At 37.9% G+C, this 18,247-nt stretch overlaps 1 protein-coding gene across 1 annotated transcript; it reads right to left on the bottom strand.

The window, feature by feature from the left end:
* Positions 1–238: 238 nt before the first annotated feature.
* On the bottom strand, positions 239–3,854 carry LOC121316049 (mu-type opioid receptor). The gene is made up of 2 exons (XM_041250753.1): positions 3,509–3,854; positions 239–1,385 (listed from the first exon to the last, which is right to left on the bottom strand). Exons 1-2 carry the CDS (start codon positions 3,852–3,854, stop codon positions 859–861), a joined length of 873 nt encoding a protein of 290 aa, XP_041106687.1. The 3' UTR covers positions 239–858.
* Positions 3,855–18,247: the final 14,393 nt, after the last annotated feature.

The following is an 18,247-nucleotide window of genomic DNA, read 5'->3' as shown; positions in this document are numbered from 1 at the left end:
GCCGAATTGGGATTTTTTACAGAACACTGACAGTTTGCCGTCCATACTTGCAAAAAAAAAAAAAAAGCCTATCACCGAGTTCTTCGCTGGAAACAATTTGCAGTAATGTAGCCGACCTGTACTGTACATTTCTGCACTGGCATTGCTTTTTACTTTTTTTTTTACATTTATAGGTTTTAATAAATTTCTTTATTAGTGTAATGCGTGTCTTAATAAATATTTTAACCTCCTACACGTGTGTTTATTTTGTTTCCTGTACTGGTGATTGGGGGACATTTTGAATGTCAGGTTATTGTATGGGAGTTTATACCGCCCATTGCTTACTACGGGTGAATCACGTTAACACAAACGCGGCAGTTCTAGGTGGTGGCGATTGTATCTGCGTTTTAAAAAACCTTGCAAAATATAAAGGACAAAGCCACATACCTAACATTGTGTGTACCATGTATTCAGCCAATCGCTTCTCTACAACACCTGTCTATCAATTACTTCACAATCAAGAATGAACCAATTACACTTTGAACAATTAAAAAAACATTTAAAATATGAAAAACTTACACTTACTCAGTAAAAATAGCATAACTTAAAAACATAAATCTCCATGGGGCATGCACTTGTAAAACCCCTTAAAAAGGATGAATTATTTAGACCTCCTGTCTTGGCTGTTGCCTCAGCTTAACAAAACAGGAGGTCTAACTAATGCACCCTCCTTGAAACAGGGTTTTACCAATATAAAATGGATATAATATGTACGACACTGTTTTACTATCAAAGCGCTGTTGTGACTTGTGTGACTTCTGAATTCATGTCATCACCTGCATGGAAAAGTGAGTGCAGGGATGACATGTCCACAGCTAGTCATACCTGACGGTTAGTCCTATCCACAGTCTGTGCACTGGAGTTGTGGTCTCGGTGAAGGTTACGGGTTCGGATAGAGTTCTGCTGCTCTATCACTGAGGATGAAGGGATACAGAACTCTCGGAAACACCTTTTGAAGTTCTCATCAAGAAAAGCATAAAGGACAGGGTTGAGGCAGCTGTTGGTGTAACCCAGAGCGATACAGAAGTGCCAGGCTACTGCCTGGAACAAGGAGTTTGGGATAGTGATTAAAGCTTTGATAATGACGTAGATGTGGATCGGAGTCCAGCAGACAATAAACACAGCAACGACAACCAGGACCATTCTGGTGATTCTCCTGAGGTTCCTGTCTTTTTCCTTGGAGCCGGACAGCATGCGTACACTTTTTAAACGAAGGATCATGAGCCCATAGCAGACAGTTATGATGAGGACAGGCATGATGAAAGCAAAGATGAAGACGCAGATCTTCAGTAGGTTTTCCCAGTACCAGGAAGGATGAGGGAATTTCAGTGTGCAGTCTGTAATACCTGCAACTAAAAATTGTAACAGACAATGAATATAAAATAAAAAAAAAAAAATGCTAATCTAAAAAGTTACTGGTAATTGTGTCCAGTACAGACAACAAGAGTTTAATAGTAAAATGGTCATTTATTAAGTTATGAAGAGAATTGCTGCAGCAGCTTTAACATCACATCACTGTAAATAAAGAATGCTATTCATATGAATAGCATATTGAATGAAACCTCTGAATGATAGAAACAGTGACTCCTCTGTAGAGCACATCATACCGACCTACTAAATTTCATTGCTGTTTAGTCACCAAGAGACTTTATAACCTATACATTGTAAAGTGCAACAACTATAGGATCCAAAAAATGTAACATGCACACAGAAAGAAAGAAAAAATAGTATTTTCATTTTAGAACAATTATATCTGGTATCATAAGAGGTTAAAATAAATTCAATCTCTCGTTAAGCAACCAACTATTCGCCCTTGTGATTTATATGCTTTGACCCCAGTGGAGATTTTTGTGATTATTTTGTTAGCTACAACCACTTTAAAAGGGAAATATTTATTTATTTATCACAATGGGCTCAATAAATAACAAGCATATAGAAACCTTAACATTCTTATCTTTAGGAGTAAAATTCCTAGTTACAAATATTATTCACCATAGAAGGCGAATGTCACCAAATGAATGAACCACAGTTCTTGAGATAGCATCTACAATCTTTACAACAGCAGTAGCTGTCAAAACTTAGATCAGACTGCGCACAATCTAAACAATGCTTTAGCTGTTCATTTGACAGTGAATTTAATTGTAACATTTGTGCAAGGAATTAGATATTTGAAATAGTAGATTATATTAATATGTGATTTAATTAACTCTCCCAAGGCTACACTAGCCAGCACAATAATATTTTGGTTCACACACACAAGAGTGCTTCAGCATGGCTTGAATATGGCATTTACAACCATAAAAATGGCTGCCAGTCTTTGTCTGAATCAGATTAACAGTCTTGTGCACAGAATAATCTGTAAAATTTAAAGGAAAGATGACATTTTCAGCAGAAAGAAAGATTGAGCTACTAATCAGCACTCCTTTATTTTTCACCAAAATGTGAAAAAAACATGTTTAGCTATTTTAGAGCTACTGGGATTTTTGGACCAAAGCCTGCCAAGTTTATTCAACAAATTTCCCAAGGCTCGAGGACAAGAACATTGTAACTCTTGTGGCTAATTCATGTTTTTAAATTAAAATGTTTTTTTTTAGTTACATTGTTCTTGCCTCAACAAGTAAAATGTTCATCAAGGTACAAGCAATGTTATTGAAGTAACAGTGGTAGAGGAAACATTAGCAATCCATAAGCACCCAACAGAGGATGCTTAATGAAAGTTCTGTATCTTTGAAGATTCAATCTGTGCCCTTGCACATGTACTGTAAACTAATTGGGATTTTCAGAAAGAAAAAACACAAGAGAATATTGCTGTTTAATCTTATGCCCCAGAATTGAATTCAACATTTACCAAAAACCACTTAAAATGTTACAAAAAATTATACTAATATGGGCTCCCGAGTGGTGCATCCAGTAAAGGTGCTCAGCATGGAATGCAGGATGAGATTATAACCTGGAGATCACAAGTTCGAATTCAGGCTGTCATTGCCGACCGTGACAAGGGGTTCCTAGGGGTGGTGCACAATTGGCCAAGTGCCGTCCTGGTAGGGAGGGCTTAGGTCGGGAGGGCAATCCACGGTTCACCGCACACCAGCGACCCCTGTGGCTGATTGGGTGCCTGCAGGTCTGTAGTGGTGCCATTCAGATCTGTGTTGCCCTCCAGCACTATAGGCTTTGCTGTGGATCCGCAATGCAAAAAATGACAGATTGACAGGAACATGTTTCGGAGGATGTGTGTTTCAGCCTCAGTTTCCCAAGTTTCTAGAGGGTTGGAGCAGTGAACCGGGATAAAAATAATAATTGGTCATTCCAAATTGGGGAGAAAACCAGGGTAGAAACCATTAGTGACGACTAAATTAAAAAAATAAAAATGATAATACTAATATTATAATCAATAATATTTTTTTCAACCACATTAATTCTTTGAACTACTTTGAAGTTATATGGAATAAATTAATATAAAAATACTTGCCATTGCTGTCATGAGTTGTTGTCGCCTTTATCATCACAGGCAGTCCAATTGCAGAAGATAAAATCCAATTGCAGACATTAATAATTTTTGCATTTCTTGGGGTGCGGAAATCCAGGGCTTTGACTGGGTGGCACACAGCAATATATCGATCAACACTCATGGTGGTCAGGGTAAAGATGCTTGTGAACATATTGTAGTAGTCAATAGACATTACAATCTTGCACAACACGTTACCAAAAGACCATGTTCCCATCAGGTAGTTAACACTCTGGAAAGGTAAAGTACTGGTGGCTAAAGCATCAGCCAAAGCCAAATTAAAAATATAGATGTTGGTTGCTGTTTTCATTTTCGTGTACCTGAAAAAAGAAAAAAAGGTGATCAAAATTCAGACTGATCCCTGGTACATGACAATGTTCCCCCAAATATGAACTTAGATCTCCCCGAATTACTTACATTTACTGTGACTCAATTGTTGTTTCAAATAAAGACATAATATAGTATGTTTTTTTCTGTTTAGATTATAAATAAAACCACATACACTACACTCCTGTTTTTTTCTGTTTGTTTTGGAAAGATTCGTGTCCCAGTTCAAATCATGATAACAAACAAGCTTTCAATTCAATCTCAGTGCTTGAAAACAATTTGATTAAAAGAAGCCAAATACACAAATGAGGGTTGTCTCATGGTAAATACTCTTCATGTTAGGTTTAAGGTTATACTCTTTGTTACTTTGTAACTTTAAGGCCTTCTTAATATTGAATATTTTGTTTGTTTGTTTCAGAATACATTAAGACCATAAAATTAAAAAAAAATAATAATAATTGTGTTTATACCCTTGATAGAGTGCTCTCCCTCATCAGTAGATGGCTTCTTTTTCATTTGCAACAGACTGAAAAATCCAGTGTGAGAAACTGGTAAATATATTTTTTACCTATCAAATTACATTATCACAAGTGACCTTCAAACCCCTTCACTCTTGTATAAGGTATTTGTTCCTTCTGAATGGAAGGCCTATGCAGCCAAAGTAACTGGTCCTTCGACTGAACAACAGTGAAAAATAATGAATTCTGGCCAACTCAGATATTTTGGATGGAAGGAATATCAAACAAAATAGCCCTCTGTGATCAAATTGAAAGATATATACAAAATAGTTATCAGTATAGAACCACAGGCTTCTTCCCACTTCCTGTGGGAAACACTCTCTGAAAATGGGAAAAGACAAGCATGTGCCCAGGTGTTCTAACTCAGGGCCCCTTAATTTTATATTCTTGATCTTAACACGTGAGTGGTACAAGAATATATATTATTGGTTTTAGATAAGACCTTATTATATCCTTATCTTACGGAAGTGGGAAGAAGCCTGGTACTGCATAGTATTAGTTTTAAGGAGAAGCCTGGCACCAGAGAGTATATAAAGTTTTCGTACATTGCCTTGTATGTGCTCCATGCGCTGCCATTGTTGAAAGTGTCACATAAGCTGTTCAGTGTGTTGATATGCAAATAAATCCTGTTCTCTTGCGAGGCATATCAACTTCAACTTCTCCTGCCTGTCAATCAGCAGCGAATGCACCCACCCACATGGCAGACGGCTAATCTGACACAAGCATTAATACCCTGTACCTTTCTAAACAAGGGATTTAGGGGAGCTCCCTAACAAAAGCTGACTCTCAAAACAATCATTGTGTGAATATAGTAATTGTTACAGCTGTGTATAATGGTATTTACAACAGGATTCATTCATCCAACTTACTCTGGTCTCACCGCAGTCAGTCATGTGACGGATTACTGTATATTGCTCGACTTTAATGTTTTTTGCTAATGGAACATTTATATGCATAAATACATATATTGCTCGACATCAATGTTTGCTAATGGAAAATGTGTATGTATAAATTAATATATTCTTTGACATTAATGATTACTTTGTTAATTAACAATCTGTACGCAGGAATAAATACATTCTTGTGATATACCTACATTTACCAGTGCACTTCTGTATTGGTAAATGTAGGTATATTTCTTTATAATTTTGTACATTTACCAATAAGCTTTGGTAAATCATAAGTTTAATCAGTAAATGTTTGAAATGCAATTTATTTCTTCATAATTTAAGACATTTACCACTTTATCTGGTAAATGTTGATATTCACCAGTAAAACTTGACCAGATTCGGACTTTTACCGTAACATAAACACTAACTCACTTAATAAATTACAACCCTGCCAGTCACATCTCAGAAAGGTAAAAAAGCACACCTGTCAAACAATTTTGTGTAAAATCAAGACATTAACATATGTAAAGTTTTTTGTTTTTTTTTAATAAGCAGGAGATCAGTAAATTACACTTGAGGGCATTTTAACCTTTTTTTTAATTCAAACTATGTTAGTGAAGGGTATACGTGGCCATAGAATGAAACCATTGATTATTTAGTAATCTACAGAACATCCGCTTTTTAGAAATGTATAATACTATATACTTTACGTAGATATTTGGACTGATACAAGCCCTAACGTTAAGTAATGTCAGTTGGCCCTCAAAACGGTAGAATTCTGAGTGTGCAAAGGGTTAACTTGCTCACATTCACTCCCAGAGGAACTAACTAAGTCTTAGAGCTTGTTGTCTTTTTCTGATTATCAGACTAGCCGCCTGCCCCTCAGAATTAGGTCCTCCACAGAGCCTGGTAACAGTCAAATCATCACTTTCTTGACATCAGGGTGCAGGACATCTGTAATAAACTGGACAATAAGCTTCTTGTAAATCTCCCATTATTTCATGACAAATAAAATGTAACTGATACCTAGTTGCAGACCTATCAAAATAGATTAATGTCTAAATTCTGTCCATGATGTGGACACATCACCTTTATACAGATTCCATGGCCTTTTAATGACCCATCTAAATGTTCCAACCACCCAGTTTCAGGGACCCCTCTTTGTTTAAGTGTATGCTCAAAGCATTCTAGAAACTGCTTAGCATCTTGTAAGGGCTTCCCTTCAAAGCTAGAAATGGTCATTTCATCACATGCTACAATGGTGCACATTACTGGTGCGGCCTGGGTGCCAGTGGCAAGCGCACCCTCTACTGGCACATTTTTTTCTTTTGACATCTTAATTTAAACAAAATCAGTTTTGCTATCCGTCATAAAATCATCAAATTAACTTTAAAGGTCCCTCATTTCCAAACCATGATCAGCTAGCTCCCTACTGTACCAAGTCAGGGTGTCAGTGCAGCTGCATGGAGTCAGTTCTCCTCTCCCTTGCTGTAAGGGAGAGGTAGGTTCAGTTTTTACTTTCTCAGCTCAGCATTTAAACTGGGGGTAACCCACGGGCCGTCTTCAGCTCTAGGATATGAGTAATCCACCCTCCACCCCCACTGGTCATTAGCCATCTTCTTCTGACCTAGGGAATGTGCATTACTGTCTTCAAAATATTCACCATACACCTTAATACACACATCCTAAACAAAATCGGATATATGACTGGTGGATACATGATGGACTACTGTATTAAGAAACCGATTCCATTGTAATGACCATAGCCATTTCCATAAAAATAAGACTGTAGTCAAAACAAAATATGTGAATGAATAGATGTGGGCGCAAATTTAGAATCAGACACATTCTTGAAGACAAATAAACATAGAGCTATATTTAAAATACTGTAGCTTCATAATGTAATTTAGAACCACATACAGCTGCAAGTATAACGAGTGAGAAAATTACCCATAACTGCTCTTGTAAATATAACGCTGTGACAGAGAAAGAATGAATCTTGTGAGGGAGCAGTGTAAAGGGAACAGGGTGCCCCAGACTGGATAGTCTGACAATTCTTTCCCACAGATAGGGGGAAGTTGGCTCGAAAGGGGGCGGAGCTATGGTACACCAAGTCATCGCCCCAGAAGCGAAGCGATGTGGCAACCGCAGATTGGAGGAGAAACAGTTGCACTCGCTAACCAAGGAGGCATGGCTAGGTGATCTGTTCCTTTTGTTATGGTTAAGAGAGAACCGAGAAAGGAGAACTGTAAAATAACCGTGAGTGTTTTGTTTGTTTGTCGTGTCTAATTCTACTTGTTTGTTCTTGGTAGAAGGCTAACACAATCCGGAGCTGTCACGCCAGCACCTTCACAACTGTGCAAGAATAAATTGTATTTCACCACTAGTACTTTAGCACTCACTTTGGACATTGCTGTGTATTGCCTAGGATTATTGTTTGCAGTCGCCAGACCAGGATAATAAACTTTTCAGTTTGGATTGTGAACTTTGCTGTCTGCCTGATGTTTCGTAATCACATCACCTCTACACCTGCACACTGCAAACCACTTTGTCACAAAAGATCACCAGCAGGTTTCATCTTTCATTCTCAAAAGGTTTTTTTTCAATAATTACACAAACTAGCTTTTTTAAGGAACAAAATATGAAATATATTATGTATCGTTCCACTGAGAAAAAATAGTCCCTGAAGACTGTTTGATTGTAATATATATTTTTGTCGTGCATATTCACGTTGTATATCTAGGGTTTATGTCACAACTGTGTCCTCGCCAATTACTATTAAAGAAAATACCCATTATAACTCATAATGTAATTATTAAACAATATAAACACAATGCCTTAATAAGAACTAGCAATTCTGGCTTAATTATTCCTAGATTCATGATGAAAAGAGATTAACAATGAATATTATATATGTTTAAGTATTTCAAATCAATCATAAATGTGCATTTGTTATAAGACAAAAATAAACCTATCAATCCAAATTATTATTACATTTATTCATATTCTTAAAAGGAAGAATAAGTTAGGCTTCAAAGTTAAAAGCAAGCTACTGCTTGACTCAGAGTTTTCTTTGTTCTGTTCTCTGACTAAATATATACCACAGTACATTTGGCAGTTTTTCTGTAATTCTTCGTGACAGAGATGAAAAAAAAACAACTGATTGTTGAGTGATTTAAATGCTGTTGTATGCTGACATTTTTACCTACAGAAACACTGTTTAGATAATTATTACTAGTAAGGAATAGTAATACTAATAGATCAGGTAAGGAAGTTGGTCTATGATGTCATAACCGTGCAGTAAGACAATTATTAACGCACGGTCATGTGATCTTGACAGCCAATCACAGCATTTAATTTATCCAAGCCATTTTAAAACAGATGTACCAGCACTGAAATAGTTCAATTGCATTCCAAGTGCACTTGTCTACAAAATGTGCAGGATTTTTTTTTTATTGAACTCTTGAGTGGAGTTATAGCCCGTTGCTATGTAACAGTCTTTGGCAGAGTGGGGGAGGGTGGTTGTGCTTTATGTAATTTCCACTAGCACTGAGAAAACAGGGATCACTAGCATCAGAGTCTAAACATATACAGTGCCACACTATCATAAAGGCCAGATTTGTGCTTGGAATATTGTTGTCACATGCACACTTTGACCAGTCTTGGCCATAAAAACCTGTAGCTCTTGCAAAGTTGCCATTGGCCTCTTGGTAGCCTCTGTGATCAGTCTCCTTCTTGCTCAGTCATCCAGTTTGGAGGGACGGCCTGATCTCGGCAGGGTCTTGGTGGTGCCATACACCTTCCACTTCTTAATAATCATCTTGACCGTGCTCCAAGGGATATTCAAGGCCTATTGATATTTTTTTTATACCCATCCCCTGATCTGTGCCTTTCAACAACTTTGTCCTGTTCTTCTGAAAGCGCCTTGGTGCTCATTGTTGAGTCTTTCTTTTGAAATGCACTACCCAGCAGAGGGAACCTACAGGAACTGCTGAATTTATCCTAAAATCATGTGAATCACTACAATTTAACACAGGTGGAGGACACTTAACTTGGTGTGTGATTTTGAAGGTGATTGGTTTCACCTGAGCTAATTTAGAATTGCTATTACAAGGGGGAGTGGGGGGTGGACACTTATCCAACCAAGCTATTTCAGTGTTTTATCTATTTATTTATTTATTTATTTAATTAATTAATTAATTAATTTTCTACAAATTTCTAGAATATTGTTTTCACTTGGAAGTTATGGGGTAGGGTGTGTATATAAATGAAAAAATAAAAACTATTTTAATGCATTTTAATTCCAGGCTATAAGGCAACAAAAAGTGAAAATTTTGAAAGCCTTGCAGACTTTCTATAGGCACTGAATGCATCAATACTTAAGAAAAAAAGTTTGTGCTGTACAGCATGAGTTAAAATTAATGTACCCTACATTAGTACAGTCAGTATGACACATGAGCTGTACTTGGTGGCCCCCCACTTGTAAAATGGGAAATATACAGAGAACTTGGGTAATTAAAGAATGGAGGAATTAACGCTGTAGAAGGCAATAATATTGTGGATGAGCCAGCAAAAATCTTAACTTCACCACCACCAAAAAATAAAATAAAACAAGGCAGCCACATATTAAATTATTACAGCAGGAGCCAGCCACAGCAAAGCAAAAACAAGGACAACTTTAAAAAGCAGTGGCTTCGCTACGCACATGTAAAGACAGAACTAACATCGTGAATGCTGGTACAAACAGGGACTAGCCCACTTTGGGTGTGATAGCGAATGTTTCTACATTCATTATCTTGTAACACTAGAAGACTGTTGAAACATGTTGATTGTAATCTGTGTCCAAAACAGTCACATTTATCAATGTATATGCTGTACATGGTCATTTTGGTTTTTGTTAGTTTTACAAAAAATCATTTAATTTGTTTTGAAGTAAATTAAACTATGTTTGTGGGATACGACTCACTGTTAAATGTTTTAAAAATTAGGTAATTCATCTTTGTATGCCAACTTGAATCTTCAGTTGTCCAGGGTTGAGAATCACATTCCAATGTCTTCCAATCTTTAGTATTTAATAACTGTTTAAGTTAACTATGTACTATGATCTGAAACGTACAGCAGAATATATGGTTGTATTTTAAAGTGTTTTAATATATCAGTGTCTGAGTTTAATTATTGTATAATTACACTATGTAGAAACTGATTCTAAAACCATTTTTCAATTCATGAAAGCAATGATAGGTGAAAATTGTTTAACTTTAAATAATTTCAACAGCTGTTGTCCAGTTAATGATTAAGTATTGGGTTGATTGGTGTCCTTTATATATGATAAAGCTGTGTTTTCTAATTGACAATCGCTGCAACACCTGATGAAGACACATTGGGCAGGATTTTCAAAAAACAGTCTTATTGTATCAAACTCGCGGTATAGTTACGAGAGCTTTAGTAGCAAGTGATTTTCAAATGAAATGTGTCAATAAATCAATCTGTTAATGCTTTGAAATTGCAATCGATGAGGTCAATAATGAACGCATTTTTCATTAAAAAGCTTAATTGTCACAGGCCACATACACAACTTCCTGTCTCAATGACTAGATAAGGTAAGATAAGATAATCAAAATGCATGTTAACGAGATCAAGAAAAATAAATGGAAGCATAATTTGCTGTTATGGAAACTATTAGTATGACAGTATGGACAAATTTGACAATCTTGTGTGATTAACACTGGAGTTATCATTTACAACCTCACTACCATAGACAGTGTATCCTGTGCCGCCACCAGGGAGATTGTTAGTATTACTGTGTGTGTGTGTTTACTGTTCTGTCTTCCCCGCCAGTCAGCTGATGAAACATCTCACGGACAACAATCTGCTTGAATCTCTACAATCTGGTTTACGGCCGCATCACATTACTGAAACTGCTCTGCTCCGGATTATGAATGATCTCCTGCTCAATGCTGATGATGGTGCTCCCTTTGCTTGTCCTTCTTGACCTAACAGCTGCTTTTGACACCACAGATCATGGCATTCTTCTTGACCATCTTCAGAAGTAAGATGGAATCTCTGGAACCTGTCTCCCCCTGGATGTCCTCTTACCTATCCGGACGCATGCAGTTTGTTTTTTAGGCTGGACCAGTGGTGTTGCAAATTCAGTCCCCCAAGCATCTGTTCTTGAGCCCCTTTTCTTCAATATCTACATGCTTCCCTTGGGTCACCTCATCCGCCAACACAACCTCATGTTTCACTCCTATGCTGACGACACCCAGAACTACTTAAAACTCAACCCTGGTAGCCCCTCTGCCGTGGTCCAGCTCTCTGCCTGCATTCAAGACATCGAAGCCTGGATATCTGCCAATTTTCTTCAACTGAACAGTAACAAATCTGAACTCCTTCAGTAAGATCTAAAATTCAACTTAAAAATCTCAACATAGCTGCCCTGAACCTCGGAAACTGTCTGCTGCTGCTTTCCCCCACAGTATGAAGCCTTGGTGTACTTGACAGCAACCTCTCCTTTGATGCTCTCCTCCATGGTCAAATCTTCCTTCTACCACATTCAAAACATCTCCAAAGTCTGTTCCTACCTTTCCCTCCTGGACGCGGAGATACTTTGTCATGCATTTGTCTCCTCTTGACTCGACTACTGCAACTCTCTATATGGTGGTCTCCCGGCATGAACCATAAACCAACTGCAGCCAGTTCAGAATGCCGCTGCCAGGATGTAAAAAATGTGAACACAGCACCCCCTGTCTTGCCCATCTGCACTGGCTACCTGTTAAGTTCAGGATTATGTTCAAAACTCTCTTGCTCAACAACAATGCCCTTCATCACACAGGTCCCGAGTACCTCCTCAACCTGCTGACTCGCTATGTCCCTGCCCACAACCTGAGGTCCTCTGACTCTGGTCTGCCTGTTATCCCCAAGCAAAAGTGCACCACACTTGGATAACTGCTACTATTTCATGTATTATGTACTTTCCACTGTATATAATGTACTACATGTATTATGCACTTTCCACTGTATTTAGTGTACTACTTCATGTATTATCCTACCAACGTATTATGCATTATGCACTTTCCACTGTATTCAATGTATTATGCTTTTCTTTTTTTTACTGTGTAGCATGTATTATGATTTTTTTTTTTTTTTTTTTTTTTTTTTTTTTTTTTTACTGTATATCATTGTGGCAGGCTGGTGAGTGGATAGAGGCCCAGAGACAGTCTGGAGTTCAAAAAAATAACTATTTTATTATAAACACAAAAATGAAAGGGCACAAGGGCCAAAACAAAGCAATTTAAACACAAATAAAGCAAAAATACACTCACAAAAATAAAGGTTTCCAGGCTGGGCAATGCCTTCACTGGATTCAAAACAAAGGGATTTAAACACAAATAAAGCAATACAAAAAAAACAAAACTTACAAAATAACAATTTCCAGGCTGGGCAATGCCTTCACTGGATTCACGATTCACCAACACCAACACCAACACCAACACCAACACCAACACCAACCTGCTTCCTCAGCTCCCTCCTCCTAAATGAGAAGCAGAGGCCTCCTTTCATGTCAGCTGGCTGGGTGCTGACTGATCGTTAATTAAACTAATCATCTAATCAACCCCAGCCACCTGAACACAATGAACCCAGGCAGGTAGGGGAATTTAACGCCATCCCTGCCAATTTCTAAAGAGCAGAGCTGTGCTCTGCCACAATCATGTATTATACATTTCTCTGTATTTGAAGTATTACGGATTTTCTTGCATTTACTACATTTTGTAAAGCGCTTTGTGATGGTGTTCCATTATGAAAGGCACTATATAAAATATTGATTGATTCCCCTTTCAAAGCTACAGGCGGCCACTCTTGCCTTACGGTCTCTTGGAGTTTTGTTCAGCTGGAAACATGCTGCACCACCCACTCATATCAACTGGCTTAGAGACGTGATGCAAGCCTTAAAACTTGAGAAAATCAGATTCACACTTCTTGGGTCTATTGATAAATGTTATGCCACACGGAACCCTTTTCTTCATTATTTTAGCCAGCTTCACTTCAAGATGAAATCTTGTAATTGTCACTTCTAGTGTCTTACGCGGGTTGTGAAGTATGAGCCTATTGTTAGACAACACAGTCACAAATGTTCCACTCTGGCTTTTGTCATACAGGACACAAACCTTACAGTACATCTTATTTTCTGAAGGTGTAGACTTACTGCAGCCATTCAAATTGTGTTTGTGAATCACACTATGTAACACAGTTTTCGTTCCTGGGTAGTAAGTGTTATTTCCTAATTGCTTATGCCTCAAAAGTATAGAAAATGGCTATTATTCCCCACAAACTTTGCTTTTGTGACCAGGACAGTGATATTTCAAAATATCACTATTTCCAATGGGAAAATGAGCAAATGTGTGTCTTTTCATTCACATAAAGTCAGAAAAAAAACAACATATGAATCCAAATTAACATGTATTTATACTAAAGTAATACAAAAATGTTTTGTTGTTGCAAAACCTTTGTGGTTGTTGCCTGCTTTTTTTTTTTACCCATCTCCCAGTTTATCTGCAATTTTCAAATGTTAGAATGATCACAAGTTTCTGATTTGCATGTCAATTAGTTAGATGTGCTTTCAGTTCCCTTTCAATTTGAAAACGACCACCAAAACATTATGTATGTGATATGCCTACCTATTGGCCGAGGGGTTAACACCGTCATTCCACGGAAGCTTTTATCTTTTTGCCTCTCAAGATGGTAAAGACCTCTGACTTGTTGCTTTCCTGGAATCAGTGGCTCGAAAATTGTGCTGTGGATTAGCTGCAGCACAGTTGTTATAAACAACAGCCAACCAGCCGTGTATTCCTCCACCAGGCCATGTGTTTACATACACCACGCTGTAGAGAAGACCTCGTTGACTATGTCGGCCCACCCACATATATGTGTCAGGCCTTCATAATAACAAACAATAACAGTGTGTTCTCCCCCAGTTGTTTTTGCTATGTTTTTGCCTTTCAGATCACCCACTGCGTCTTTGGCCCTTGGTGTACTGCGCGCTGCCAGATGTGTGACCACAAGCGGTTAGGGTGGGCACCTCTGCAAAACTGCCCCCCGGTGCTTTGGTACCTCGGTGCATGCTCAGCCCCTGGTACTTCATTGCTCACGGTTCTCATTGCACACAGTGCATGCGGTGTCTAGTGGTCACAGTATTCGGTGCCTTGGTCACACAGCACCTTTGTGAATGCGGTGCTCACGGTACTCGGTGCTTGTGTTACCCGCCCGTGGTACATTTGATGCTCGCGGCGCTCGGTGTAAGGGAGCACGGTACACACTTGGTGTTGTGCCAGAAACTGTTGGGTCTGATGGCCACAGCCGTATCAGCCATTTAGCTGGGTTTACATCGCATGTGTCCGCTGCAACCGTGGCTCAGTGCATTTCTATTACACCCCAAGCACGACAGACACCGTCTGCTGACAGTCTCACACGTGCTTGGCAGCCCTGCGCTGGTGGAGGACGACCTTTCACCTGTGCGCCAGCGTGTGGATGGGAGTGGTGTTAAACATACAAGTGGTGACGAAGGACGCCTCCAACTTGGGATGGGGGAGGAGTCTGGGAAGGCAAAGGATTCTGCAGCACATAAACATGCTGGAGTTGCAGACTGTTTTCCTCGCCCTCCAGCACTTCTCCGGATGGACAACACAGCAGTGGCGACGTATCTCAACCACCAGGGTGGCCTACGGTCTCCGGGGCTGAATCACATTGCCTTCCGGCTTTTGAAGTGGGCACAAAGGAACCTGCTGTCCCTACGGGCGATGCATATTCCTGGAGTGGTAAAATGGGCAGTCATCGGGGAGAAGTGTAAATAGAAATGTTACTGAAGGTAATTAGTGAGTGTACAAGGGTTAAATGGGCAGTGTTCATTTGTGGAGACAGACTGGAGCGAGACTGGGGTTTTTCATTGAATATTCACACAAAAACACTTTTCAACCCTACTGCAGGGAGCAATGTTAATTTTAAAAGGTGATCAAGGGAGCAGTAGAAATGTACGGCCTCAGTACTGGCACCCTACACTTAATATAATTCAAGAAAACATGTTAAATCTAAGCATTTGGTGAACATGTGCCACTAATTAATATGGCAAAAACTAAAATATACTATTTCTGGCAGTTTAACAAACAATCCCTATGTTTAACAGAACTTTTCTTTATTAAAGGTGTTATTGCTAAAGTTTTGAAATACATTTTCTTATTGCTGCCATTTTCACTGATCCACTTATCACTGAATGCTACCCTCACATCTTGGTATTGATGTTAAAAGGCTAACCTGGATACAGGTGAGTTATGGGTGGTATGGCATTTCCTGACTTTTGTGGCTTCAAGCTTAAACCGAAGTTGCATATCAATCAGATCAAGTTTCCATATTAATTACACAAAAGTATGTCAGAGCATTACCACTAAGCATTTAGAGCTTTCAGCTGAATTGTATTAGTATCTTTATTTATTTAAACAATTGAAAGTCTATCAATTTCGACTCATGCCTGCAAAATCAGACTTCAGAACCAATTCAGTTTAATTTTAGGAAAATATAAATTCCTGCAATAAAAATAGCAAATGAGTAGCAGTTTTTATTTTGATTCAATTTACACATCATTGATGATGAATGGAATTAATGTGCTCATTGAACTGGGCTCATAATGTAGCTGTGTAGCGATTACTTTATGTTCTATGTTTTAACTTTGGTTATGCATCCACATTTTATATTGCAAAAAGATGTCAAGAATACCATAACATTATGTTTGTAAAATTCTTTGCTTATTACATTATTATTAAATAACTGCAGGAACCCCTCGGTTCAGTCATGTATATGTACACAATTTCCCCTGAACAGAGGAAAAAAAAGTAATACAGGATTTAGGACTCCATCAGGCTTGCAATGACAATGATGTAAAAACTGGAAATCAATACAGCACAAAGACACTTACATTCCCATTGCCTGAAGGCCAGTATAATAAGCATCAAAACGCATGTTTTCTTTTCCTTGTGCCAGTCTAACTCTCAGACATACACACACTTCTGCAAACCACCTATCTAAATCTTTTGAAATGCTGTAAATAGCACTATGCTGTATAATATAGTGTTAATTACATAAGAACTCCAATTTACTGAAGAGTGTGCACAAACTGGTTTTACCTGAGCTTGGTGACCCTTTGAAAAGCCTATCAACTTGTTTGTTGCTAGGGAACATAGCAGCAATGTAGTTTGTATTATGCAGTTGTGGAGTATTAAGTCAGAACAGAGGCTTTTACTGCACTGAATAGAGACTGTAAACAGAACACACAGTTTTATTGTTTTTGTAATTGTTTAGGAAGAAATCACGACATTCAAAGTATTTAAGTAACGAGACTTGCCTTTTTGTGCAGTGGTTAAAATGCTCAACTGGGGAGTGCATGGTTGTCGGATCAACATGCAGCCTTGGCCCGGTAACACTTACTAAATATCCTGGGATTTCTGAACAGATAATCATTAAAGGAATGGTTGATCAAGACGTACTGCAGAGCTTTGAAAATCTTAGTGGTTTAGTAACCTAAGGTTACTGAAGGCTTGGGGATAGCAATCTGCAGTTAATTGAAAGGGAAAAGATAATTCTGTAATTCAATAAACTTTTTACACTTAGAACTTTAAAGCCTGTTTCAGAGCTCTTTTTTTCAAAATGGCTGCTCTAGTGCACTGGGGCTTGAGATCTGTCCTCTGGCTTTTCTGTTCCGTACCACATCATGGATCATTATTACCCCTGTTTATACCAATCAGTGCTTGGAGAGTAAGAGGTTGAGACTCTTATGTTTCTTGGGTCATCATTTCAGGACTGATTGAACAGTTTAACAGAATTGATGTGAAATTCATGGAGATCATCCTGCCTGTTTATACACGAGTGTTTAAATCCAGTCCTCAGGATCCATTAACAGTGCAGGTCTGTAGCAATGTGCCCTGCCCCTGAGTGTATTTTTGTGTTTTATGTTGTATGTAGTGTATAAATGTTGGTGTTTATGTATAAAGTGCATGGATTATAATGATTATAATTATTATAATTATCACATGCAAATTAAAAGGGTATTTGCATGGGCACAAATTAGTTCACGTGCAGGTGTACCGAGATTCCAATTGAATGACTGATTAGCAATCGAGTCTCAGTACAGCTGCATAAAAGGGGCACGTTTTCACTCATTCGGGGTTGTCTGTTCGTGAGTGGAGAATGGGTGAGAGAGAAGATGTATGTATACATACATATACATTATATATACATACATATACATTATATATATATATATATATATATATATATATATATATATATATATATATATATATATATATATATATATATATATATATTTAGCCTGCTTATGTTTTCCTAGTAAACGGACAATACCAAATTTGGTTTTGTTATGGTTTATTATTGCTATACCAAAGAGAGAACGGATAAAAAATTAATATATTAAAATTAATTATCTTTTACTTTTGTATATTCTATTGATGGATCGGATAAGTGATAAGCAATCATTGAGTTTTTGTGAAGAAATGTGTAGCGTAATCTACCAGTGGCTTCTGTTGCATACACATCGCTGAGAATAGTGCATACTGTGGGTCAAAGCAATGTTCGTTTTGGGATACGTATTTTTTTTTTAATTAATTTATTTTTTAAATCAATGTCGTCCTTCTGGAGTCCTCTGAATGTCTTTTAATTTGTTTGTTTTTTAAACTATTTAAATGCAAAACCATAACAAAACATGTCTATAGGCTTTTTTTATATTTATGATGTAGAATACAGAATGCAAACATCTATACACTAATACTCTTTTAAATAAACGTGTTATGATTTTGAATGTGCGGTTCTTAAGGACGGTATTATGGTCATTGCTTAAGCCCCGGTGTTATGCCAAAAAGTGTCATCGGCAGAAAAGAGTCATTTCTGTAGTCTGTGCGCATGAA

The sequence above is a fragment of the Polyodon spathula genome, chromosome 5 (assembly GCF_017654505.1).
Source record: "Polyodon spathula isolate WHYD16114869_AA chromosome 5, ASM1765450v1, whole genome shotgun sequence".
NCBI classification, from domain to species: domain Eukaryota; kingdom Metazoa; phylum Chordata; class Actinopteri; order Acipenseriformes; family Polyodontidae; genus Polyodon; species Polyodon spathula.
Note: the sequence above shows the minus strand (reverse complement) of the source record. Positions and strands in the feature narration are given on the sequence as shown.

Bases quoted from the DNA above. Each gene is read 5' to 3' on its own strand.
- LOC121316049 (XM_041250753.1), bottom strand. From the start codon at position 3,854: ATGAAAACAGCAACCAACATCTATATTTTTAATTTGGCTTTGGCTGAT. The intron at 1,386-3,508 runs GCAAGTATTTTT...TTTTAGTTGCAG, and splicing joins AACAACTCATGACAGCAATG to GTATTACAGACTGCACACTG.